General features: G+C 41.8%; 1 protein-coding gene across 2 annotated transcripts; it reads right to left on the bottom strand.

Moving 5' to 3' along the window:
* Window positions 1-1,204: 1,204 nt before the first annotated feature.
* CLBA1 (clathrin binding box of aftiphilin containing 1) lies at window positions 1,205-16,424 on the bottom strand. Of its 2 annotated transcripts, none has more exons than XM_052694085.1 (7): window positions 16,310-16,424; window positions 9,944-10,044; window positions 9,371-9,851; window positions 5,717-5,865; window positions 4,592-4,721; window positions 3,375-3,488; window positions 1,205-1,961 (listed from the first exon to the last, which is right to left on the bottom strand). In XM_052694085.1, exons 3-7 carry the CDS (start codon window positions 9,800-9,802, stop codon window positions 1,794-1,796), a joined length of 993 nt encoding a protein of 330 aa, XP_052550045.1. In that variant the 5' UTR covers window positions 9,803-9,851; window positions 9,944-10,044; window positions 16,310-16,424; the 3' UTR covers window positions 1,205-1,793. The 2 variants fall into 2 exon arrangements, with proteins under 2 accessions (XP_052550045.1, XP_052550046.1); XM_052694086.1 differs by having other exon boundaries at window positions 9,371-9,846.
* Between the last annotated feature and the right edge of the window lie 5,628 nt (window positions 16,425-22,052).

Below are 22,052 nucleotides of genomic sequence, written 5' to 3'. Positions count from 1 at the left end.
TGGGACTCCACAGACTTGATGCTGAATTGAATTGCTTTACAATTTCCTATCTGTGAGTCCTTTTCTTTGAATAAATGAGCTCAGACTGAAGACAGGAGTCACAGATCTTCTCTCACCTACCATGTGCTGCAGCACTCAGGTAGCCCAGAGCATCTGTCCACAAAAAAAAAGAAAGAAGAGCTGAAACACAGAGACCATCATCTTTGGAAGGCCAGCAGTTTTTTCCATGCTGAATTGTATTACACAGGGCTGAAATTTCCCTTTCCCTGTCCCTTAGACAGGGCTGCAAGACTGCTTCTGTGACTGAGGTTTATGTATTCACTCTTCCCCTGGGGGAATGGTGCAAAAATTCTTTGATACATTGATCTAATGTCAGTGAAAGCAAAACCTGCAAAAAGATAACAGTAACACACTAAAAAATGCCCTCTCAAGGACCCTCTTTAGGGCTGTGCTTCCCTGAAATAATAAAAATGAGATTTTATTCTTATAATTGTTTTCAATACCAACCTCAAATTTCTATTCTTAACTTATTGGCAATTTGCTAGCATTTACTGAGTTTGTTACTACAGACTACTGACGGCACCTTTATGTTTCTGAAAGACTGACAGGGGAAATTCAAGCTGATTTTGAATCCAGTGCTAGGTGCAGAAGTTCACCCTGCTACTGAATGCAGTTGGAGTCCTCAGCCCAGCCCTGCAGAACTCCTGAGAGGGTGGGAAACTGCTGAGCTGCCTGCTTTCAAACAGCACTTTTCCAAAGGCTCTGTTAACTGTTTAAGAGGACCACCGTACAGTTTGTTTCATGCTAGTAGCATTGAGGTATCATATGCATTACTAAGATAGAGCAACTGCAATTGCCCTGCTGAACAGTTTGCTGCATGAAGAATCTGAGTCTGGCGGAGTTGTGTGGTATTCTTAATTCCAAGAGTAGAGAAGACACATCATTAATGAACCAACTTAGTTCAGGAATATCAGTTTGCTCCGTGTTGCAGTGCTTCAGTATTTTCTTTAGGATGAGCTTGCATGAGTTAACAACTTCTTTAAAAATAAAAGTTGTACAAAGTTCCCATATTGAGAGTGGCTAGAACAGCAAGCTTCAACAGGTTTAGGGCCGTGGTTTACAGCACTGTGTGGTACAAATCCTGCTGTTAAGCTGTGCCAAGCAGGCCTATGTGTGTAAGTCTGCTGAATGAATCCTGACACAATCAGCTTCAGAGATGCAATTTATTTCAGTTAGCAACCAACGCCAGGACAAAACATTTTCAATCCAATCGTTCCACTGACTACCTGTATTACCACAGCAGGCTCTCACAACACACAGAAGCTCTACCTTCCTCAACCCCAATGAAAGCCACAGGCTGCAGAAGGCTCACTTCATCGTGCTACGCAGTGGCAAAGCAGCAGATCTCAGCAGATTCAGATTGGACCAAACAGAAGAGATGGTGTCACTTCACAACACACTTGAGGTGTGTTCAGGTTTTGGCATGGAAACCAGGTTTTTCAGAGGCTTGAAAGGTCAGTAATTCCAAAGAACAGTCCAGAGGATTTTTGAAGTATGATTGCAGCTGGATTTACTGTAAGAAAGATGAATCAGCAGCAAAACTTCTCAGGACAAAATTACACCCTTGACTTCATAACTACATGAGATAAATTCCTTCTAATAATGTAGCTTTAGGTATCTCCTGTACAGTAACAGTAACTTTCCTAACGATCATCTGCAGTCACCAGTACAAAGCCAGTAAGAAAATGCATTCAGTTCAAAAAGAAGGAAAACAATTAACAAGTGCATTTGGTTCAACAAACATCGCTGTTGAAAAATTTCACGTTTAGGTTGAGTGTACTGAAAATGTGCTTCTTCCTTGGGATTGTTATATACTGCATGTTCCCATTTGATGATGTGGTTTTCAGAAAGAGGTTACAGGTGAAGAGCTGATCCTGTCGGGAATCTTGCGATACAGAAAGCTGAGTGAAAAATTAAAAGCAAGTTAATATTTTCTATGCTACATTAACTTAATCACGTAGCATATTTCAATCTGATTTTAAGACAGACTTCATAAAATCAGCATAAGGGAGAAAAAAAAAAACAAACACATTTTTAAAAAGGACACAACTAGGAAAGTAAATGGAAAAGATCTCACTGTATGAATTCACTTGCTTCCAAATTAGGGTGACCAACTTATGTTTTCTAATAAGCCTCAGTGAGACACCATGCAGCAATTCTTGTTCTTTCCCTTCAGAAGCCACTCCAGAATAATTTGTCTGTTTACCTTAACGCTGTATTATGAATCTTTCTACTTTTACTCTTCCTGAATTCACCTTGAGCCACTTCTTTTCATAAGTTCTCCCTCTGTATTTAACAAAATTCCAAGCATATGTCTCTGCAGAACTGAATTAGGAAGGAATACACTCAAAGGTCTCTTCTGATTTCCTTTCTGAATCCTACAACCTATCTCCTAAGTACAGAACATACATCATACAGCATCCAGTACAGTAAAATGGAATAAAACACTGCAATGAAAATGTGCCTCAAAGTGCATAATCCCACAGCAACAGTAATTGCTTAAGTTAATTCTCTGTTGAAGATGGGATTTTAGGTTCGAATGCTAATCCCAAACACTTTGGTGAAAACAGAATGCAACTGATTCATTTGATTTTTTTTAAAGCAATGCAGAATGACAGAATTGTCCTCCAGGTTGCATTACATGAAGGAAACTGATTTTATAAATGCCTGCTTGACTGAAGGCAAATGCACAGATAACAATTCCCACTTTTGTTTCTCTGTACGTTCTGTAACAAAACAAAAATATCCCTGCAATTGTTAATATCAGTTCTACGTTCCTCTTTAGATAGTTCCTGTTTTCTCCTATAGTGGAGAAACCAAATCTGACTCTTTCTGAATATGTGAAACGCAAGCTGAAATGCAATTTCTTTATAATGAACCTTGTTCCTTGTGTCTCCCTTACAATGCACCTTAGGAGCAAGCCACAAGCATCTCTCTGTTCATCACATCTATCCTTTAACACAATTATTTTCTTCTGTCATTTTCTGACATACACCCTGACAGTATCTTAGGTATTGTTGCTCCCTCCCACCCAGTAAATAGTTTGACCAGCAGACCAAGTTGCTTAGCAAATAACCTTGCGTCTCAGCATCCTCCACATTGTATTGTTTTGCATTTGGAATGTCGTGTTTTACCTTTTCTGAAGCAGTCAAATGGGTTTTGGTGGGTGAAATACAACAGTACATACATACAGTCCTATCAGGACCAAGCTGTTAAGCCAGCACATATGCTCTAACAGCTGACTGCAGCACAGATGAACACGTAAAATATGCTGTATGTTTCCCTCCAGTACTTATGTTTAGAGCAGTTCTTACCTTGGTCTGGATCAGTGCTTTGCAGTTATTAATACTGAATCCGTCAAATCTGAAGTCTTCATTATCTTTAGCATTTGATTCCTCAGTAATGTCATTCTGGCTCTCCAGAAAGTCCTAAGAAAGCAAATTTACATTTTCTTTACTAATGACTATCTGATCTTAATCTGAAGAGAAGTTTCCTCTCAAACAACAACATCAAATTCTACTTTCCGAAGCTGTATCTGTCATGTTTCCCTGGCACTGAAACAATTCATTGGCAAAAAAGATACCCATACATGCGAACCAAATCACGACTTGAAATTTAAAAATTGCAATTTCAAAATTAAACTATTTCTGAATAAAATCAGCCCTGGCTTAAACTGGAAAATATCTGAGAAGTCAGTATTGTTAAAAGCAACGCAATGCAAACGTCTCTGTGGGTGAGAAAAGGACAGAAGGGGAAGTTAGATGTTGGAGAAATGTCTCCCATTTCCTCCTGCTAGATGACAGCTCCTGCAATTCGGAATTGCACACAGCACTGCATCATGGAATGAAATCATCAACTGGAATAGTTACTCTGAGAAGCACAAACAACTGATTCATGCCATCTAAATAACCAGGTTGAACACTGAACCATCCCCCATGCCTTTATCTTCCCAAAACAAGAGATTAATCAGAGACATTTGAGATTTTCAATATTGATAGTTTGTTCTCGTTTCAATTTAAAACATATTCCTCTCAAGTCTTGCACAAACAGATGGAATCTTCTGAGGAAGAGGGAAGTGAAACACACTTCCAGTTCATATGCAATAAAAGCACCCAGCGATTACTTTAGCAGCCTCACTGATTCAAATCCAATTTTCACTTAACAGAAAGATATTAGAGACCGACATCTTTTTCATGCTCTGAGGAAAAAAAGAAAGCCATCCAGTACACACACATCTGAAAGCTATTTCTACATTCATGCCTGAAGCTGAACATACTATCTAATGCAACAGGGTGCCACAGAGCTGAGACCTCAGCGTAAAGGTGATCAAAATTTGATCCCCACACAATTTCATTCTTACTGACACACAGTGATGAGAAAACGTGAGACCATCATTTGAAAAGGCTCTCTTTAAGAAACTTATGACTCATCCAGATCTCGTTCCTCGTGTGTTTGCATGTATAGCTTACATAAAATCCAACCTGCAACCGAAAGTTTATACTGGCATACTGGCAGACCTTTGTTCAATTACCATTCGATTTGTATCTATTCCAAGGACACTCAGGAGGTTTTCTTGGCAATGAGATTTACTCCAGGGATGTCTTAATCTGGAGGTATTATCTAAGTCTCTAAGAGTTCTCCATATGTTTCCAGAATCGATGCTAGGAAAGAAAACACAAGTTGAGGTTAGATGGCATACAAAGTTTCCAGAAGACATATGTAATTCTTTCTGTACATACAGTTGTGTACTAGCCTACCTTTATCTTAAAGCTATTTCCACATTCGTTCAAAGTATCAACCCAACACACTAATAAATTTCCATGATAATCAATGGAAACAGCCAACATAACTGTATGTTGAGGCTTCTCAGAGAAGTGCATTAGAAGCACGTCAGAGTTTGTTACATGCCCACAGTTCATACTAATCAATTGCTTCTGTAAGGTGGGTACAGAGTTCAGCCCTATTAATTTTCTACTTTTCATGATCCGTCCCTCAGACCTCTCTCTTCCATGTCAATCATACTTCACTGCTGCAACTTGCTGCTATTTAACTTGCTGGTACCTGATCTGGACACATACATACTACGAAACAGAGACCATTCCAGCTGTCCTGAGAGTAAGTTCAGTGATACTAACTGCATTAACACAACCCCAGGAAAGAAGTTGGATGCGCCACAGCTTCTGAAGAAAATCTGCTTTAATGTGAAAAGTGGTCACCACCTGGGAAAAGCGGGGAGGGAAAACAGGCGTGGGTTGTCAGCAGAAGGAGCAGCAGAGCTTCTGCTTCAGATGATGGAGAATTGAGTCAGATGTGTTGTAAAGAAAGGACAAGCAAACAGGAAGAACAGGCTGCCTGCTGGCTGCTCTGGCATTCCAGAAGCTGAGTCATAAGAAGGAGCACCGACAACAGGAAAAACTGAGCAGAAATTTGTACTTCTGATATATTCTCTAGCTTGCTTTCCCATGGCTAAAACATAATCCATTTCCTTGACCAACACAATACGGAATTGGTAAGATCTACACACTGAAGGAGCACAGTGATTAAAATGGTTCTTAAGTTTGTTACCAATACCACAAATATTTAAATTATAAACAACATAATTGTTTGATTACTGAGGAACTTTTTTTATTATTATTATTATGACTAAACTCATTACCAAAGTTGATTATTTGTAAGTTCAGGAATCCCAACATCTTCATTATTCACATCAACTACTTGATCCAGGCTTCTTATGCTCTCGCTGGACTGCGATACAAGGACTTCTGGAAAGCCAGACTTAAATATACCCTCATAGCAGTGGTCTGCCTAGAAAAAAAGAGAGTTTCATTTCACATGCTACAGATTGGCAACTTCACAGCTCATGACAGAACAATGTTTCCACCGATTGTATTATTAACTGCATTTAAAATCTGAATTAATATTAATAACACAGGGGGACTGAGCCCATAGTTCAATGCTTTGAGTATTTACTTATGATTAGAGGAGAAAAAGGAAAAATCCGAGAGTTTCTGATGAACCTTCCTCTGTAATGTCACAACTGCTACATGCTACATTACAGACTGCTTTGCCTACTAGTAGTCAAGTCTCCTCCTCAAGAAATTCAGTCCAGGCCAAAAACAACACATGCTCACACATCAACTCAAAGCTTATTTTGCTTTGCATTAACAATATTTTTACCACATCTGATGCAACCAAGTGTAACATAACTTGTAGTTACCTATAAATACTTGCACTGCACAAGTCCACATAAAAGCTGAGGTCACTGTGTATCTGGATGCTTGCATTTGCACCAAACATTTTTCAGCTTACATTAAGAAGTTTGGTCTGATTTATAAACTCATTCCTCTTCCAGCAGTGATAAGGAGGTTTGCAGGACAGACACGGCCGTGAGTAATCTAACCTCATGTAAACAGGACAAGTGGAAGTAACAGGGTTATCCAAGGAGCAGGAAGGGAAAACGTGCGTAACTGACATCCTATCCTAAGGGGATGTTGTTGTGCCATCTCATCCAGAAGCTTTATTTCTTCAAATAAGGAGTTAGTCAAGTTTTCTAAATCAAGGTACTTAATTGCAGTACTTAATCTGCAGCGTGACTGCAGTCCAGGAGCAGAGATGCTGTGTGAAAACCGGAGAGTGAACCCAGCCAGCTTGTTTTTCCTGCCTGGCAATCAACAACCTGATCTGAAAAACGTAAGTGTGGATACTTTGACAGGTTAGTTTAATCGCAATTCAAATGACTGAAATAAATTGAGATATTTGCAGTTTCATTATACTGAACTCAGACAAATGCAGTGAATAGTGGAAGTCCTGAGGGCGTGCGCAGCCAGCAGAGCTGGCAGAGGATTCTGTGTTTCTGAGCATGCTCCCAGAAGTGCAGCGTAGCCCACACTGCCATCCCTGAAATTCAGCCCTTACTGAACTGCCTTTCTTCATGGGTGACTGCAGAGACTCTCAAAAACTCCTGGATAAAACCATCCAAAACTCTCCCAAAATATCACAAAACTTTAAACTGATTTGTAAATTGCTTTAGTTAACTTATACTATGTGGAGGAGAAAAGCGTTTGAAAAGCAGAATTCCATGACAGAACAATTGCAGAAGAACTAACAAAGGAAAGCAGAGATCTGCCTTGTTTGTCATTTCTTCCTGCAGCCTGTGATGTTGCACACAAGCCACTGGAGTACAGCTTATCAAGCCAGATGAAGAGCTCAATGTACAGGAAAACCACAAGATCTTTTCTGGCATTAATTTTGTTTTTATTACTGTCTATTTCAGCGTGTTTTAACACAAAATGCAGGTAATTTTCGTTTAACTTGCAGCTTTGTACTGATGATAAAAATACAAATGCGAAAATTTCAAATCTGCTCTCTGAAAAAATCCTCTATATTATCTCAGAGCACTTTCTTAAGCAAGAACAATCATTCCTCTTACAATGGCCTGAATTTAAAGAACACAAGAAAAATTCTCTGAGTCCTGGGGTTCAGCCTTTTCTCCCATATAACTAGCAATAGAATGAGAGGGAATGGCCTCAAGTTGCACCAAGGGTTGGACATCAGGAAATATTTCTTCTCTGAAAGAGTGGCCAGGCATTGGAATGGGCTGCCCAGGGAGGTAGTGAAGTCGCCAAGTTGCCAAGTGAAAGAAACATTTAGATGCTGTAGGGAGGGTCATGGTTTAGTGGGGAATATTGGTGGTAGGTGGATGGTTGGACTGGATGATCTCAGAGATTTTTTCCGACCTTGGTGGTCCTATGACTGTAGGCAGAGCATCCTGCTGCTGCAAGGAAACGGTGATTGTTTTCATTTTTAAGTGGGGGACTCTGCTCCTGACTGTTATAATTTAATTAACTGATGCAATAGATAATGGAGGTCAGACCTCTGACCTCAGATGATCTCTAGATCCCTTCCAACCTTCTTCTATTGACCATACAGAAGGGCTGCATCCCAACCTGAGGAGTTTATGATCTCAAACAAACAATATAAAAAGCACAGGAATGAACGACAAACTACATGTGTGTTCTACTCCCAGAGAAATCTCCAGCAGCAATGCAGCTGCTTCTCTATCCTAAGAAAAGGACACCTTAAGTATGTTAGCTCTGCCTAAAGTTTCAGCTCATGTTGGATATTTCCTTCTGACTTTAATAAACACAAAAAAAAAATAATAAAGCAAAGGCTACAATTAGATTAATGTGTACAACTTCTAAGAAAGAAGCCATACAATCTGTTATATTTCTGCCCTGGTCATCACATACTCTGCTTTTTCAGCATAAGACTGCATGTCTGAAATTCCAACCCTAGAATTTAACTTTGGTTTATGCATACCAGCAACTCATCGCTGGTTATGTTGTGATCTCTGTTCTACCAATGTTAGACAGCTCACCCCATGCTCAGCACTGAGCTTTCCTGAGCAAAGCCTCTGCAAAAGGCAAAGCTCCAAACAGACAGGGAAGCCTGGCTCCACAAAACTCTGTTCCCTCCATATAAAAGCTGATCTTACAACTATTAGCTGTGAGCTATGAAGTGCTATTAGCTCAGTGAAAGCCTGAGTTGACTGATGTCCTTTTTCTCATGATTTAATTCATAAAAGTAGTAATAATGAAGTCTTGCTATTTTGTTAGTATTTCATTTCATTTTTCTTTTGTTAGTGTGCTTACCTGTGCCTGGTAAACATGAAAACACACCAATTTCAGCAAGGTAGAACCCTTATGCTGAACAAACAGCTTATTAAGCATTCAGATTTTAGTTCCAACATTGTATCCCATGATAGGAGGGGAATGGTATTAAATTACTTGCTATTCATTTGCTTGTATCATATTAACTTCTACAGATCAGTCCAAAATGCCAGAAAGACTGCTGGGTTATTCAGGCAGCATACTCCACAGCAGAAGCTAATGTTTTTGTCAGTCTCTAACTCAATTTTATGTTGGTTTATTTCAAGAAGCTTGCAGGCAACTTGCCCACTCTATTTTTGTTACCTGCCTTCCCAGCTCTTTGCTTCCTACGCTCATTTCGCCTGGCTTTTAACTCTCACGTGCTTCAGGGCCCATTGTTTCTGAAGGGCTATAATCCATTCCTGGTGCCCAGAAGAAAAGCAGTGCGTTATGTTCTTCAAAGCTCTCCAGCAGGACAACTGAAGTATTTGTCAAACATTGGAAAGAAGTTGCATTTTGTTCCACTCAAGTTAACTAAAACTGACAGTTTCTCTCCCTGGACAGAGTTATTCTCTACAGAGAAGACATTCAGATACAAATCTTAAGATGCAGGAAGCAGTAACACAAACACTTCTGGTCTTTGGCTTACTGTGAACACTTACCTCATTCAGAGAGCTGGAAGCCTCACTGAGTAGAGATGGCTCGGAACAGAAGTGACCGGCAGCAGCACTGCAGTGTCCTCTGCTCACGCCTGTACCACCATCAGAAGTGTTTTTTGACTTCAGCAAAATATCAGCTCTGGGATGCCATTTGCCCAAGGGTTCCTTGAAGCCCTCAAACTCCCCCCAGGAACCGCTGGGCGCTGAGGTACAGCAGCTCTCACCAGACCCCTCACAGCTCCGCCTGTCGCTCTTCAGTACCGGGAGGCTCTGCTGCGATACCTCGAGGTGAGTAATTCCTTCATTATCAGTCCCTGCGTTTGAGTTCCAGCCATTCTCACCGCCAGACATTCCGCCCACCTCCAGCTCTGTCACACGCACCCGGCGCGACGCGTCTGTGCTACTGCGACTTCCCGACTGCAACAGGTTCTGCATCGTGCTTGGAAAACCACCCCCGCTCAGGCATCATTTGGTGAAATCTGTGCTGAGAAACAAAACAAAACAAAACCAGCAGTTAAGTTCGATTGCATTGGAACTCTGAACGTTTCTAAAACACGACCAAATTCTTCATGTTACCTCTTAAGTGTCCCCTAAATCACAGCAGGACATCCTTCAGCCTCTCCTGCAGCATTGGCAGGCGTGTGTTGTTCAGTCTCAGTCCTGTGCAAGCTGTTGGCCTGCAAGGAAAAAAAATAGCAAATAAATACTTCTGTGATTAGGGCTGCGTAGGAATGACCACCGCAAGCCGATAAGGCAGCAGAAAGAATGCTCAGGTTAAAAAAAAGCACATTCCAGCCCTGCACAGCAGTTTGGAGTAAATTTTTGATAGCACAAAAAAAGCATTATGGTAGCAGCAATATTTCAGGAAGTGTTAAACAGAATTTGCTGGATGTTCAGGGAGTGCTGGAGTGGGTGCAGGAGTCACAAAGAACACCTCCTAGGCACTACCCAGCCCTGTAGTTCTGCCACCCAGCTGGTGCTGGCTGCAAACAGAGCTCTTTTTGTCTGCGTGGGCTTTCCAGGTCCCAAAGATTACCCAAGAGGCAAATGTGACCTGCGGCACCACAGGCACCAGCAGCTCAGTTCTGTGAAAAGCAACAGCACTCCAACTATTTAAGCAATTAAGGCTGATTTAAGAAGATTGATTTAACATCTGTGAGTTACGCACACAATGCTGCATTTATTGCTGTGGGTAGATCGCATCTCCTCCAGCACCCTTCCATTGCTAAGCTGCAGTGAAGAGATGCAGTCACTATTAGATGTTAGATGGTCCTCAGATGGAAAAATAACAGAGGTTTTTCCCAAGTTTACCCCAACACAAGGCACAAATGACCAGCCCCAGATGCAAATGGACCAGGCTATGGGGCAATGTAACACTGGAGATCCAGGGTTACGTGAGGGGCTGAGCTGGCTGGCAGGGACCTGCCCAACTTCCTCCTTCCTGTCCAAACTATCCTCCATGTCCACTCTGAGCTCTCCTCCTTCCTCAGCTCCCTGCAGCCATCCCAAGCACAGTTGCCTTGAGAAATCCCCATTACTCCTTATTGTAATATAAGGAAGAAATGTTTCACCCAGAGAGCTCTGAGGCCCTGGCACAGGCTGCCCAGTGAGCTGCAGGTACCCTGGATGTGCCCAGGACTGGGTTGGATGGGGCCATGGGCAGCCTGAGCTGGTGGAGCTCATGGCAGGGCTTGGAACCGGGCAATTTCTAAGGTCCCATCCAGCCCAAAAATGGCTCCTTCTCATTTCTCTGGATTAACAAGTTCTTCACTCACAGTGTTCCTGGTCCTTTGCTATTGCCATCGCCTCCCCCTTCATCACCCTGGGTTGGGACCACCAGCTGTCCTGCAGCCAGGAGTCAGCTCTCACCTCCTAGAAAGGGCCATGAGGTAGATTGGCATGAAGAAGAAAAGTTTATGTTTCTAGTTTCTTCCTCCAAGCTGGCCAGCTAAGAACATACAGATTGATGGTGGTGATTTGTGTTTGTTTTCAAGCTAAAATGCCCACATAATCACAAAATTCCAAGATTTTAACTTAGGGAGAAACACAAACAAAGCAAAACCTTCACCCTCACAAAGGAATATGAACCCATGATAAAATGATAGGAATAACCCAAGTGCAGACTGTCGGGATCTTTTCTCCCCTCACCTCCCTCCCCATTTTGCCCTGTCAGGCACTTGTGTAGTTGGGACTCCACCTGCCCATTGTGTCAGATAAAGCTGGAAGCTGTGGGTCAAGTGGCTGTGGCCATCCTACCCCACAGCCTGAGGGGACCATCCCTTCTTGCCCATATCTTGAAGAGCATTGGCAGGGGGATGGAGGTTTTTCCAGGGGGGAGAACACAGAGAAAATCCCTCAGGGTGTTGGCACTCTCTGTCCACTCGGCTGGGTTTAAAATCTGGGCAATCCCAAGCAACAGGGGATTTGTAAAAGCAAGGAAAAAGGTTTTCTGGAGCAAGGCCCAAAATAAAAAGCATTTTCTAGGCATTACAGTGCGTGTGTTTTTCAGCACAGGCACAGATATGCACGCTCCCCTCCTACACATCTGACTCTCATTTCAGGCTGTAGCGCTTTATCTGAGAGTGAGAGGCTGAGTTTGGGAGCGATGCCCAGACTCAAAGCCAAAAGAACTTTACTGGCAGGTCTCAAAGACTTTTTTTTCTTTATTTTCTTTCTGCTTTGGAGCCATTTCTTACCCTCCGTGGCCATCCTGTGGCAGCCTGAGGAAATCTGACTGGCTCAGCAAGTGATTCAGACTCAAAGCATCTGATACTTGTTAGGATAGCATCGTTATCCTACTGCAGTAAGTTTGTGCTTTACAGGCCTCAGTGGTTCCAGATCTCTTAAGTTTTTAGGGGAGCTCAGCTCTTCTTTTTTTTTCTTTCCCCCAGCTGCTGAGATTGTTTAGCACAGCTTTATATATCCACTTTTGTCTTCTCACGGCAAAAGGCAGCAGGCAGACTGTGTGAAGACAGTGATGCTCCCTTTGTACCACACTTTGCACCTGGAGGGGAAGGGACTCATGGGTTTTGCAAACCTGCCTCTGCCTTGCCAAGCTCAAGCTGCCTGTAGTTACATGAACAGCCCAGTGGAAGAGCAGTTGAGCATCAGAAGCTGCCCCAAGTCCCAGAAACCTGCAGTGCTTTGGGATATAGCCAGCTGCACCATCTGCTGGACAACCTAACCCAGCCTCTGCTCACCAGCAAAGGCAGCCGAAACACATGAACTCACCCCCCCCCACCCCCTCTCCAAAAAAAAAAAATCTCAGGTTTGTTTTGGGCAGAGATTAAAATCTGAAGCATGGCCGCCTACAAAGTCGATTCTATTCAATCCATCTGAATTAGTATCAGCCCAACTGAGCTGAACTGGTGTTAAAATTCACGTTGTGTTTGGTGGTTAAGGCTCGTGATTTTGTCTGACATACTACAGTCCTTGGGATTTACCCCATACCTCCTCCAAAAATCAAACAAACCAACAGTCTTTATATAAACTGCCAGTATGCTAAATGCTTCAAACATGGACTGTAAGCTTATATTTACACTTTTCAACATATACAGCAAGTAAATCAGAACCTCACTATTCAAAACTTCACCACTACGAATGGCTGAGTTAACTGAATACTCAGCTGCAGCTTCTGCTGCCACAATTCCTACTGGAAATTTGAGTTTAGAATAATTCTACAGTATATGTACTTTTTCTTTCCCTCATTTTGCTCTTTAGAAAAAAAAAAAAAAAATTGCAGAAACAAAGAACCTCAATAGAATCTCTGAAAAATAGCTATTTCACAGAGATGAGTTCTAAGCACTGTTTTAATCAATCAGCTGTAGCTTCATTTGGAAGTACAGTTCATAACTCCACTGAACTCCTTCCTAGAGAAACAGTGACATTACCATACCTTCCAGCTTTGCACCACTTCAAAACATAAGTAAAATGCTTTGGCTTTTTCCTGATTGAGTAACAAGAACAGCAACACTTCAGGGCAAATTTTACTTCTCCCCAGTGCCAGATGGGCCTGGGTTTCCTGCAACCCCTGCAAAATATTGCTTTGTGGGATGGAACGAGCTGGCATTAATGAGGCACCTACAGCAACTCCAGTATCTGTGCTAAAAGATCAACCAGAATGTTTTCAACAGCAGGTGGCAGCTCTCCCTTATTGTCTCTTGCATGCATGTAGCAATACACTGATACTCCTTCCGAGTAAGGGAAGTAATTCATTCCCTCTACACACTGTGTTGGAGGTATTGGACCACCTGCTTTATGTGCTGACAGCAGAAAAGTCACTTAGTGTAGAAAGGTACTCTGGGCATAAAAGATGAACAGTAATACACCTCCCAAAGACACTAGACATGCAAGAGATGTATGTGCCCTGGCTTTAATGGCTGTGTTTAGCAGTTTTGTCCAGCCTGGCAGTGTCATTTTGAATCAAACCTTGTAGATGCTCCTGTGGCTTTTTAGAGTGATTTTGAAGAGCTCAAACTAAATGTCTTCTTGGGAAAGGCAGTAAAATGCAATTATATTCTGGAAGCTCATGGATACACCATCTTCCAAACCTAGATGTGGGCTGCACTACTTTATGAACCTCCAGGATGTTACCTACCTAACACACGTGTCAAAAGAAGACTCAAACCATTCGGAGTTCCTGCAATATCCTGCGGTGGTTATTGTGCCATATACGAAGCCTTCAACCCTCTTCTACCACTCCATCACCCACTAACACTTCTAGATGGAAATCCTTTCCTGTCTTAAGCTGCTTTCCCTTCTGTTGTCAATCCCACCTGCTGAACCCCTCTTTTCTTTTTATCAGATCTCATTTTTTTCCACTATCCATCTCTCAGCCCTTCTTCCTTGAGCCTCCTTAGAGAGTTGCATCTTGGGGCACTAAGGAAGTGGTAGTGCTTGTTAATCTGTGTGCCAGTCTCTTGTGTAGCAGAAATCTAATGGCAGAAACAGGAGGCTGCTGTATAATGGTAACTGTGTGGCAGTTGCTGTTATGAGACCACTGGCAAGCAATAGTCCATAGATTTCAGGAGAATAAAAGTGACCTTCTTGAAGTCCCACTGCACTACAACCATCATAAAACCTTACAAAATGCTATGAATGGCCCACCCACTATGGATGGCTTTGCCTCATAACCACACAACTAACACTGTCATCACAGGATCATCTAGGTCAGAAAAGACCCTTAAGATTACCAAATTCAACCACCACAAATCCACCACTAAACTTTGTCCGTAAGTGTCACATCCACACATCTCTTACATACTTCCAGGGATGGCAAATCCTTCACTTCCCTGGACAGCTTTTCCCACCACTCTTCCCATGAAGGAATTCTTCCTGCTGTCAATTCTAAACCTTCCCTAGAGCAATTTGAGGCCATTTTCTCACATCTTATCACCTGTGATCTGAGAAAACAGACCCACTGCAACCTTCTTTCAGGCAGTTGTAGTACCCATGCTTAACATTCACTGCTCCTTGCTCTACTATAATTTCATGTTAAGCTCCTGCTCTGTGTCTCTTTTCTGCTGATGATCTAAAATCATCATTGAGCAGCTCCATAAATCCAACAGGCTTTACTGCTCACATAGTTTTGTTAGATATCTAGATACTCATTTGTTGAAAGCATGCCTTGTAACTTCTACCAGTGCCCTGCATGCACTGCAAATTGAGCCCTGCAGTTTGCAGCTCACTAATCCTCTGTTTTAATGCCTGATTAGGTCCCAAATCCATTATTGTTAGTGAGATGTCAGTGCAGGGCAGGCAGGAGGACTTCATCCTCTTGGCTAAGAGTTAAGCTGCTAAAGGTACCTGACTTGTGCCTTACCCGTGTATTAATTAGCTTGCCAGGAAATTTAATTAGTGCTGTTCAGCGAAGATGCTGAAAGGTCAGGTATTCCATTAGCACTGCTGTGCTTCAGCGTTAACAAACCTCTAGAAAAATAAAATAAAATCAAACATACCATTAGCACAAGAACAGTTTAAAAAACTTGAATGCTTAATGCAAGTAACATTTGAAAGAATACTGAATTCTATTATTAGCATCTCTGAAGAAGATGCAAGAGATTACAAGGACCTCGGCTCTACATTCCCCAAGTGAGCTTCAGGTGAACCACGAGGTATAGGAGTATTGCTCTTGTGCTACCAGTGCTATCACAGCCAAAGCTGCAAGAGGGCAGCACAGGTTTTGTTTAATGGATTATTTGCCTCACTGCTGAGGGCTCAATTCTGAGAGCTAAACAATTCAGCCAGAAAATTAGGGAACCTCTGCTGCCACAGCTGGGTCTGGCCTGGGTCTTGAAGTCTGGATCTAGGTTCAAACTCTCCCCACATGCCCAACTACTTAAGGTTGTGATAATCTCTATTATGGTTAAAAGGAAGAAAAGAAAAGAAAACAAGACTGAAAAGGCTTAGCATGCATTAGCAGCAGTCCTGGGCTTCTTATACTACTGTGAATGAGGTAAGCAGTGCTTCACAGAGCTCCATCATAAGGTTGCAATTAGCAATGAGAATTATGCCACAGACATTTTACGTTAAAGAAAACAGTTGTAGCAAAAGTCCAATGTTAAATTCCACAAACATCAAAGCCTGCAGTTCGTATAAATCAATAATACAGCAAAGTGTAAGCTTTGAATGCATAGGCACACCAATAACTTGTTTCTGAAAAAACTCTTGCTTGAGAAGGATGGCCACACTTGATATTAATTTTCCATTTTGGGATATTTTATAAAAGAGCATTGATTTATTACTAGCTTGCAGACAGATATGTTTATTTTGATATCTACAGGTCAGGGAAATACATGAGTTATATGGATATGAACATGCCAGGGAAAGTCATTTTGCTGACTAAAACTGTACTTAAAAACAAATATACTGAGCTACTAACTTTTATAAAATACTTAACCATGTACAAGACCTCTAAATATTCACCATCTGCTTTCTACTCACCAGCTATTCATGTTGCATATCCTGTTTATGAGCAGGAACTTGCCGAATAAGGTGACTTAAAAGCTTCTGAAGCCTCACAGTTTTGAACTTATAGCTAACACCAGGATGTGATTCTCCCTACAGGTGAGATTGGGCCATCAGCTACCACCTGAGAAAAGCCTGAGATCTCTCTTTTGAAATAATGGAACCAAGGTTTCAATCAATTCATGGCAAGCAAAAATACACTGAATAAAGAAATGCTCGAAGTAATACAGAGGGGTAAATTCAGTATTTCAGATCTTGTCCTTTTTTAATTGTAATGCATTAATTTTGCATTTCTACACAAAGTCTTTCAATATAAAAATATAAAGCTAAATTTAATGCCCATTACTGCAGTCTCCACCGAATAAATAAGGGCCATGAAAGCGTTTGACAGCATGTTTACAAAGGATTGTAACAGTACAAAGTACCTTCCTGCAGAATGTTCCAAATACTGGATACTCAGAAGTCACTGACACCAGATGGCAAATGCGTGTGGTCAGCACATTGGGCTCGATGTACCAGGAGAGTAGGTGCTGCTAGGGACTCTTCCAAGCCCTGGTAGCATTCAGGCTGCCATTTTTTAGGCAGAAGCCTCATGAAGGACTGCAGTGTAATTTTCTCAGGTTGGTATAATGGGATGTTGTGCTACCCTGCTCTCCATAGTCCCCTAATGGGGCTAAAAATTCTTATTTCAAGATTATTTAAAAGGCTGTTAATGAAGTGGCAAGAGAAAAGCAGAAAAGCAGCACCTGTAACACGGGCAAAAGCATCTGAAGGGGTTCTACATGTTGAAAACAATCTTCAGACCCAGTGTTCCTACTAATAGGGAGACCAAGGTTTGGTGTGGTAGCTGGACAGCCTTGTTGATTCGTCTCCATGCTGGGAATCTGGATAATGCAGTAGAACATGAGCCACAGGCCTGGAGGGGAGCTGGACTTCATCTGCTTGGAACAGCATGTGGCTGCTGGTTGATCACCCCTTGTGCACAGGGCTGCATCTGCCCCAGTTTCTACCAAGCCATGTGCGAGGATGCTACAGACCTCAGGTATGTGCTGTATCCCTTGCACTGCTGCACTGTGGGTGGTACAGCTGAAGATCTTCCCGTTCTCACCAATGAGCAGGAGGAAAAAATATGATTGCCTGTTACTTGTTCTCCTACTGAATCTTAGCTACCCATGGGTTGGTGGTTCAGCCAAGGGATAAAATGCATGATTTACACCTCATCCCCCAGACAGCCTTGACAGCAGTCTGCAGATCACAGCACTCTAAGTAAGAATTGTCTGTCCCATCTCGGTTTTGTTGCTATTTTTACTCATTTCTTATGCTGCATGTCAACAAACAAACAAATAAATAAATGAAAATCTGCAATGCCTTAGCTAGTTTGGCTTCATTTACTGAAACAATTTCAATATTCAACCAGCCAGACCAAATTACCAATTTCAAATGTCTAATCTATAGCATGGATAGAGTCTTGAAACAATTAAATCTAGCAGAACTGACGTGCATACTGAAATGCAGATTGGCTGTACCATTTTACCCCTTTCCATTTCTGTGCTTCTGTACAGTATGGAGTCTGAATTTTAGAACCATACTTTCTAAAGACAGTTTTGCTGACTGCACCCCAAAGTTCCTGGCGCTCAAACAAGTCTCAGCAAGAAAACTGAGTGTCTCTTTTGGAGCATACATCTTGCATGAGGAAAATCTTGGGGATGTGATTTTCCGAAATTTTCTTCATGAAATGGCAGTTGGCTTCCTAGCAGCTGGAAGTCTCTAGAATCACTATGAATAAAACCACACAAGGTGTAACTGGTAGCTGCAATTGCAACTTCAGGCATTTCCAGCCATCAGTGGATCACACCGCAAAGCACCAAATTTCTTAAATCTCTCCCATGAGGAAGGAAACCTCCATTCTATAAGGAGTAAAATCCTATCAGCTGAGCCCTTCTTGCTCACCCCATACACATTTGCTGCTAAGTTAACAAGTGTGTTTTGCTTCTCAGGTGAAGCAGATAGAATTGTAGAATATGTTGGGTTGGAAGGGACGCATAAAGATTGTCAAGTTCAGCTCCTGGCTATGCACAGTCCAATTCCCATCTTCCCTTTTAGACCATTCACCACCTCTGTAGCCCTATAAGATAGAAAGAACACATGCAAGACTGTGATCAGACTTGTGGCAGCTTAATAGCTTCTGGTGTTGACCCACACCCTTTCCAATAAACATAAGTTACCACAGCTGGTTAGCTCATCCCAATTGCCTATGCCAGGTATATTTTGTGCTGACAGAGCTCTTCCCTAAGGCCTCAGCTGCTGGTACAGTGGAATAAACCTGTTTGCTTGTTTCTTTAACAATTATTCCTTAATTTGCTCAGTTTTTCTACCATTTTAGCACAATTTTCTAGTAGATAAATTAAGGAAGTAGATTTGTGAAGACCATACTAAAAGATTCTTCTATTTTCTTAAATACCAGTTTACCCTAATTTCATATATGAAATGATTGTATGGTGTGATAAAATTTGTGCTATGCTTTGGTTGTTCCAATTGATCCAACAGCTTTTTCCAATTAATAACAGTTTTTCCATAATATAAAAATGAGTTGAGCCATTTTACAGACTTGCAGCCTGAGCTTTTGAATGAATGCATCCAGAATTTTATATTTCTGAAGAGGATTCATAGCAATAAAAGAGGCATATGGAGCAACTTAAATAATCAGATTAAGTGATTCACTGAGTACACGTAAAGTCGTAAAATACTCATCTTGAGGAAAGCATATGTTTGATGAATGCTTAATGCTTATTCTCCCATTATTTGAGTAATTTTGAGAGGCATTTTTCATATATACATAGTGTTAAGTAAGAAATATTACAATATTTTGCCTTAGGGAGATTGTGTTCTTATTTTTTGACATGCAAGAGGCACGAAGGGAAATGTCCAAGCTGTTCTAGATGTCATAGCTACATAATACCACTTTGAAGTATGTTAATGCTCTTTTTGAGCTGTTCCACTGCTGTCCACAGAAACCCTCCCATTACAAGTAGCCTGCAAACAACAGAAACAGCTCAAAGAACCACTAATCTTCAGGGCCATATCATGCTGCTGTATTCACGTTGCAAAAGTGGAAGAGAAAAGACAAGAAGTTAAAACTAACAGATGTGGCTGAACTGTGAAAACTCATGCGTCTTGAATTCCATGGGTTCACTTTAATCAGCCCTATGATCTGTTTTGTTAAGCAGTTGTAAATCCTAGTGCATGCACTAGGAGGGATATTTAGCAAGGCCAACACAAGGAGGATTCTTTTCCCGAGGCTCTTTCTACAATCATAAGCTTTATTTAGGAGAAAACTATGGCTGTGAATTCACTGAAGTGATTTCATGAAAAGGTGCTGAAAGATCAGTGTCCCTTCCTCCAGTCCTTTTTATTCCTGCAGCCAGCTCTGGTACTCACCAGGCTTCCCATCAGCCCAATCAGCTCTAGCACTGCTGAAAACTGTGCTAGATGTTTTTTCTGTCAGGTTAACCTGCTGCCAGGCTGGTGGCTGAACTGCCACACGTTGAAGTGCAAGTTGGCGGGCAATGCTTTAAACCACTGAGCATGTTCAAAGAGCTCTGTGCTTTGCATGGCATCAACACTGTTCATTCAGTATTGTACGTACACAAATCTACCCGTACACACACAGAATTAGATGCATAAATGTAAATATGCATATTTAAATACTTACGTACTTACATCAACCTATAAAAACAATGCTGAGGAACAGTTTGTTTAAAAATGTTGCTCTGGCTGCAGTGACTTCTGTGTATATTTGTTTAAAAATGGGCTTATGCAGAATGAAGTGACAGGCTGATGTGTATCTTCCTGGGGCCAAATTGACAGTGGTGGTTGATTCAGCTCTGCTCGCTATTTTTGACAAAGCATCTCTCTGTGTCCTAGTTTAGCAAGTCCAGAGCTCATAATCATCTTCACGCAGCTGTGACTCAAGCAAACTCAGACTGTTTCCGTGCCTGAGAAAGGAAGAGGATGTGTGTCACTTCCTCATGTAGACAAATAAGGCTTCGTTTTCCCTTTTATTTTATTTTATTTTTTACAGTTATTTTTATGTGATAGCAAACGGTTTGGGACCAACAGTGCAATGCAAACTGCATAGCAAGATCATAAGTACCCACAATGAAAAGACTGAAAGGTGCACGTTCCTTTAATGGGTCTTCTTCTGGACTCAGGCTTCAAAGTACAGATTGAGAAAGCCATGAATGTAACTACTGATTGAATACCATCCTTCTCTTCCTGTATTCTTGAGAACATTAATGAATAGTCTGCCATTATACACTTGTCCAAAGAAACCAAGTCTAAGACCTGATCCAGCAGTGATGTGAACATGGTGCAGATCCCTGCAGCCTGTTAGCTGAAGTCTGTACAAGTGCCCGTTTGTAGGTCAGTGTCCAAGTTTTGCCCGTGGAAGAGATAAGTGTAGTTTAAGGATCATGCTCCACATAAGATGCAAAAAATTTTAATACCTTTGGAGAAGGACAAGTAAATAAGTGGTAAGCTCCAAGCCAGCTATCTTTTTGGGTCAGAAGTAATCTGTATAGATCCTCAGGAGCTGATGGATGCAAATATTGTGTGCAGGAAACAGATCCAGATCCGATGAGATTCTCTCTGCTATTTCAGATCCACTCTGCCAGAGAAGTCTGCCAGAAGTTCGTCTTGAATTGTTTCAATATCTGTGTCTTTATAATGGGGTCATTAATTACCCTCCAGGTTGTTTACAAGACAGTTTCAGTGATTTCGCAGCTGACATCTGTGCTCCAGAGATGTACTTGACCAAGGCCCTGATGGCCCAAGAGCTCTGCATGAGCAGTTCCCTGCATTGGTGCGGACTCTGGAGGTGCAGACTCTGCACTGAGCAATCAGATCAGATCAGAGGATACACATAAATCATTGTTATTCCCATTCACAACCTGAATAATGTTTTCTGGGTCTCTTCACTTTCAGCCATGACATTATATGTGGACTAACCTGCTTTTTCCTATGAGATGTGCCTCAGCAGGATTTTAAGTACAAGGATTGGTTCAAACCACTCACTTTTTGGCAGCAGAGGTAGAACCACAAGTACAAAAATGTTACTTAGCAAACCCCAACTGAAGAGATGAAGATAGAGAGAACAAATAGATAGCACTTAGTTGGCAAGGATTTGGACTGGTTTTGTCAGAAGATACCGTTTCACCCACAAAGGAGATGCTGTCTGCCATCGAAGACTTCATAAGGAAATATATCAGTGACGTTTGTGTGGGTTATAGCATTTAAATGGGCAGCTGTGGCTCTGAAAATCCTCCTTCAGCAGATAAGATCCAGAGGATCTAAACATTAAAGATTCTCCACTTCCCGATCTTAACACTTCTCTGACTTTCAACTGATATGCTCTGGGCCTGCAGATCTACAGATGCAGCACTTGCCATGCACATCTTACAACCTAGATACAAGAAAACACTGAGGAGACTGTGTCTGTATTTGTAGACATTGATAAGGTCCCCACTGACCTTCTTTTCCAGGCTGAACAGTCTCACTCAGCCTCACAGCAGAGGCACACTGGGCCCTTCAGCATCTCAGTGGCCACCTGTTGGACTCTGCATTATGCCCAGCTCTCCCTTATACTGAGGGGCCCAGAACTGGCCACAGAACTCCAGATGCAGCCTCACTATTCCCAAGTAATGCAGAAGGATTACCTCTC

The sequence above is a fragment of the Tympanuchus pallidicinctus genome, unplaced genomic scaffold (genome assembly GCF_026119805.1).
Source record: "Tympanuchus pallidicinctus isolate F22 unplaced genomic scaffold, pur_lepc_1.0 scaffold3, whole genome shotgun sequence".
Lineage (NCBI taxonomy): Eukaryota > Metazoa > Chordata > Aves > Galliformes > Phasianidae > Tympanuchus > Tympanuchus pallidicinctus.
The sequence above is the reverse complement of the archived record's forward strand: the minus strand, read 5'-3'. Positions and strand labels throughout refer to the sequence as shown.

Excerpts from the sequence above, each read along its gene's own strand:
- CLBA1 (XM_052694085.1), bottom strand. The coding sequence starts at position 9,802 with ATGCAGAACCTGTTGCAGTCGGGAAGTCGCAGTAGCACAGACGCGTCG. Across the intron at positions 4,722-5,716 it reads CTTACAAATAATCAACTTTG|CATCGATTCTGGAAACATAT; the intron begins GTAATGAGTTTA and ends TTTCTTTCCTAG. Across the intron at positions 1,962-3,374 it reads AAGCACTGATCCAGACCAAG|CTTTCTGTATCGCAAGATTC; the intron begins GTAAGAACTGCT and ends TTTTTCACTCAG.